Consider the following 5,190-nt stretch of genomic DNA (forward strand, 5'->3'; position numbering starts at 1 on the left):
TGGCGGTTTAGGGTCGGGTTGCATGTTTCTGGCATCACGGTGTGTGCGAAGTTGCTGTTACTAGGATTCGAAATCCGATTTTTAGAAACATCCAGTGAGCTCCAACTAATGGAACAGTGAGCTGGTGCTGTGGGCTGGAGGTTTTTGCTGAGGTGTGGTTCTGTTTCCTGCTCTGCAGGGCATTCTTTGAGTCTGTTATGTAAATTCCTTAGATAATCTTTAAGTAAAACCACACGTTTTCTGGAAAACTGCGGAATGCAGGAAGATGAAATGGATTCTGAACACAAGTTTTCTCCTTTTATTAAGAATCTATTAAATTTGAACTCTCTTTAACTGTCAGCATTTCTACCTTTTTTCCCCCCTCTTGCAACACACTGCATACGGAGACTTAATCATTGCATACATACATTGGAAAAAAACCACCCAACACCTATTTGCATGTGAAATCTGTGTATGTCATTTAAGATATACAACAGACTTCCAACCCTACCCTCTTCCCCTGTGCAAGAGCTGAACAGATTGTATAGCCTGCTAATTCTCAATTGTATTTGTTGCTTTTTACTGCAGTTAAGTGATTTTTATACTCGAATAACGCTATTGTAGGACAAAAGTCTTACAAGATACCGGCTTTCTCTGACCTACAAAATTCACTGTTCTATTAGTAGAACTTTCCAATAAAATGAGTTTAAAAAGAGTTAGTACCATATCTTCCATAGTATCTGTGGCTAGGTGTGTAAAATCCAGATTTTTTTTTTCTTTTTTAATTATTAGGAAAATGCGTATTTTTCAGTAAAGAACTGATGAGCTTATTTGAGCCCAAAGAGTGGAGCTTTTTGTCATGCTCTAGCATTGTGTCATGCAGAAGGGAGAGGCTTCTGGAAGGATGTGGTTAGCACAGTTAAGCTCTGGAAAGCCCATTTAATTTCCCACTGAGCTGTGTACCTTTGGATGCAGCACTGGTCTCCCGATGTACAAAAGGTCTTTAAATCTTGATACTAAAAATGATTGTTAAAAGACAATCTGCATATCAGTGTAAGGCACCCTGGACTGTTAGACTGAATGGAGAAATAATAGGATGCTTGAAAAGTGGCATTTTCTTATTCAGAGATGGCAAAAATCTCCGTAATACCGCCTATTAATTCCTCCTAATATCACAGTACAGTCCCTTCTGTTAAGCTTAGGGTAGGCTAATACTTGATGCAGTGTGGTGGGGGAGGGTGGACTTCAGTAGTGCTAGATCACTAGGTGGCACACTTGTCATTGGTCCACCAGTGTGCAAATACCCCCACTGTACTGATGGAAGTGACATCCGATGTGAAACCCCAGACACATGGAGGGTTTTATGCCTGTCTGGCCGATTGCAAGGAGCCTGCCCTGTGTCCTTCACTTGACCAGATTGGATCCTCTGAGTCAAAGGATGCCACGTCTGGTTCTTCATGCATGGCTTCAGAACAAGTTAGCGTACATGCTTTTGGAAATGACTGCATGGTGTAGGTTAGTGGAATCTCCGTGCAGAGGTAGAATTCCAGTGGTTGAAAGGGGCTTTGTAGAAGTAATGGTAAATCACTTCTGAAATCTAAAGGAAGTGTCTTGTGGATTGACATAGCTAAAGGTAAACAGTGTTCTAAAATGTTCTGTTCTTCATGTAGGCTGATCAGCTGACTGAAGAGCAGATTGCTGGTAAGTGTCTTGTTGAGAAATGATGTCTTTTTTGTTAACTTCTTGTGACTAGAAGAAAATGTATTATTTCAAACACAGTGGAAAAAACTCTTTGATAATTTAAAATCTGTACTAACACTTTCTTTTAAAAAGCACTCACTTAAAAAAAAAAAAAAAAAAATAAATAAATAAACAAAACCCAACAAAAACCCCAAACAACCCAAAACTGTTCAGAAGAAAGCTGGTTTATTGCCTCTTAATTTAGACTGCTTGTTCCTTGGACTACAGATGATGATCTTTTATTTAAACTTTCAGACTTAAGCCAAGTCCTTCTAGATTTCTTGCAAACAGAAATAATAGCTAGACTCAAGTTAACTTCTTGAAGCCAAAGCAGAGCTAGATACTGTGTTTTTTTAAATGAAGTAAGGATAAACTTGAAATGAAATGGCAAGGAGTAAACATAAAATGGTTTTATTACATGTCAATACAAGTCAATGTCTCTTAAATAATTTCTAACAGTGTGTCTACAACTCAAACTGCTTAGGGGAAGGAGCATTATTATTTGATCTTTTGGAGACCAGTCACTTACCTGTGATTGATATCAGTTCTTATTATCTGCAACTTTAAAAATAAGTGGTAAATAACACTTACATTTCCTGTAACTCTTTTAATGGTGAAGGAAGCCCAGTGGGTCCCTTCACCTACACTGAGCAGCTGCTGTTTGTGGTGCAGCTGTGCCTCAAGATGATGTGGAAATGCATTACAGAATTGTAATGCAGATAATAGCCACATGAAATAAGTTTGAATATACCATGCAAACCATGTGTTGGTACTGTAAGTAATTTTTTATTAATATTTGAGTGTTACTCTCCCAGTACTTGGACAGAGATAAAATGTTTTGTAAAATTGCACCAGGTGTTGTCAGTGGTGTACATTTTTAGAATGCAGTTTTTCTCATGCTAGTCACGTTACTAAACACTGGGACTGTTTCTGTCTCTAGAATTCAAGGAAGCCTTTTCCCTGTTTGACAAAGATGGTGATGGTACTATCACAACAAAAGAACTGGGAACTGTCATGAGGTCATTGGGACAAAATCCAACAGAAGCGGAACTGCAGGATATGATCAACGAGGTAGATGCGGATGGTAAGTGTTGGCAAGGTAGCTACTAGTACTGCGATTGTCCTGCGTGTTGCCTCCCACCTGGGCTTGGACTGCGTAGAGAAGATTCCGTGGCATTCATCTGTTGAAGCAGTTTCAAAATACTCGGATGTCGATTTTTTGATTGCTCTCTGCACAATGGTGAAAAATGCTAGCGGTATTATTGAGGAACTAAAAAAGGGGATGGGCAGAGACAAAGTTATGCCATTTGTCCTTAATGTTTTATGGGTCACAGGCTTCCCATTTCTTTCTCTGCATGTTCAGTCAGCTTGTGTTTGATTTAATAACTGTACTAATGTCTGTGACTTTGTCATTAACACCAAAAATGTGTTAGGAGTGGAATAACGCTAAACTTCCAAGAATTGAAAACGTAACAGGGAGAGACTGTATAGTCTCATGTAGTGTATTAGATTGACAACAGGTAGGAGGCGTTGGGGGTGAAAGCAGAAAACCTCTCCCTGTCACGTCTATCAGAATTATTTTAAATGGAATGAAGAAATGGTGACTGCACATCTTGTTTCTGAGATGTCAGATGAGCAGTTACAAACAGGAAAAATATTTTCCACTGCTCAGTGATGTCAAGGTTTTGATCTTGTATGTTGGTTGTTAGTGAGTTTACTCTTAATATCTTTGTAAAAGAAGAGTGAAAGTATGTTCACAAGAGTATAGGTTATCTGATTATTGTATTACATTAATTACAAATACCTTCCTAAAAGTGTAAGCTGACCTTAATTACTAGCTCTTGGATGCAGATACTGAAAACCTCCTAGGTTTGTGGTGCTGTGCAGAGTGTATGTATAGCAGCCTCCCTAGGCCGCAGTCCACAACGCTGCGTTGGTAGATCAAAAGTGAAAGCAGGCTGAGGACGTCAGATGAGTTTGAACAGATGGGCAGGCATACTTGTTTTATGGCAGAATGCTTTACTATGATTCTACGTGTTCATTGAGAATTCTTTAGAAGCAGAGTACAAGACCTACAGTCAGAATTGGTATTAGGTAAAGCTGGGTATGGTGATAAACAGCTCTGTATGTCACAGTGTGGAATTCCTAAGCTGCAAAGGTTTTTTAAAACTGCAGTTGTTTAACTTTGATATACTTACCCAGTGAGTTTGTATGTTCCCCTCAAGCAACAGATAGATCTTAGTTGCACAGTGAACTATTTAGTGTGGGGATTCTTTGGCATTTAGGGCTGAATCCTCACTACACAATTCTAGTTTCTGGTATTTAAAGAACTTGTTTCTTCACCATACCATGTTCGTCATAACTTTGAGCACTCTGAAGTTTGAATCCTTACTTTGAATGAACTTTAAAATCTTAAGGGTGAGGCATGGATTACCAGGGGTTTTCAGTTTTGCAGTGAAATACCTGGGAGAATACCTACTGATAAGCCAATCAGAAATACCAAATAATGGTAGCTTTTCTCATGGCACTGGAATTTGCAGTTCCCTGTTGACCCTTCAGATGGTGCATTACTTTTGTGGTATACAACATGTTAAGGAAGTTGATTTTTAACAGGGAAGTATTTATGAGCAGCTTAGATATCTCAAATTTTAGATATCTTGGTTTTGTAGTGCCAGCTTTATAATACATACCCTTCTAGAATCTATTGCAGCAATTGGGAGATTCTAAAGAAATGAAATTATTAATATCGGCAGAGTGATTTGAAGTAAAAATAAATCTTAGTATTGGTTAACCTTGGAGCATCAGACTGAATTTTGCTTGCCACTTGAGTGGCAGATGGTGTGGATTGACCTGGAGAGAAGGCAACAGTTGATTTTGTTGTGCTGAAACCCTGCAGTGGCTACGGCACATTGTAATAGCTAAAAGGCAGTGGTAGCAGTTTAGGGGAGAAGATCCAGTTATTCTGTAAGAATGGTATACAGAGGATTTGTCATCTTGTCCCAGGCTAAGTTCAATACCAGATTTTTTTTTTTAATGAAAGCATGGAGGTTTAATTTTTGGAAGTTTCTTTTCATTAAGGCAATGGCACTATCGACTTCCCTGAATTTTTAACCATGATGGCCAGAAAAATGAAGGACACAGACAGCGAGGAAGAAATCCGTGAGGCATTCCGAGTCTTTGACAAGGTACTTGTAAAAGTCTAAATATTCTTTACAAGCAGTAATGTCTGTCTTTTCCTTAGTATTTTCTCTTTTCTCATCTAGAAGTGTGTGTGAGCGGGAAATGTCCTCTAGTAGAAGCAGAGAATTTGCAAACAGAGCAGGGACTGTTCTGGAAACAGAACCAGGATTATTGCAGGCAGGTTCTACCTGCTTTACACAACAGATCTAAAATTTATGATCATCCATGAGGAAAACTTTCTGGCCTTTCCTTAGGAGTGGAGATGAGCAGTGCCTGATGCTTGTGGGCTGT

The 5,190-nt window shown here is 38.9% G+C and overlaps 1 protein-coding gene across 1 annotated transcript; it reads left to right on the forward strand.

The window, feature by feature from the left end:
* Nucleotides 1-948: 948 nt before the first annotated feature.
* Nucleotides 949-4,904, forward strand: LOC103779369 (calmodulin-alpha-like; the record flags this gene model as incomplete). The annotated part of the gene is made up of 4 exons (XM_008946995.1): nucleotides 949-978; nucleotides 1,650-1,680; nucleotides 2,660-2,803; nucleotides 4,798-4,904. Coding segments are annotated over exons 1-4 (312 nt in total), but the record flags the coding sequence as incomplete, so codon positions are not given.
* Nucleotides 4,905-5,190: the final 286 nt, after the last annotated feature.

Source organism: Merops nubicus, unplaced genomic scaffold (genome assembly GCF_000691845.1).
Source record: "Merops nubicus isolate BGI_N331 unplaced genomic scaffold, ASM69184v1 scaffold27479, whole genome shotgun sequence".
Taxonomy (NCBI): Eukaryota; Metazoa; Chordata; class Aves; order Coraciiformes; family Meropidae; genus Merops; species Merops nubicus.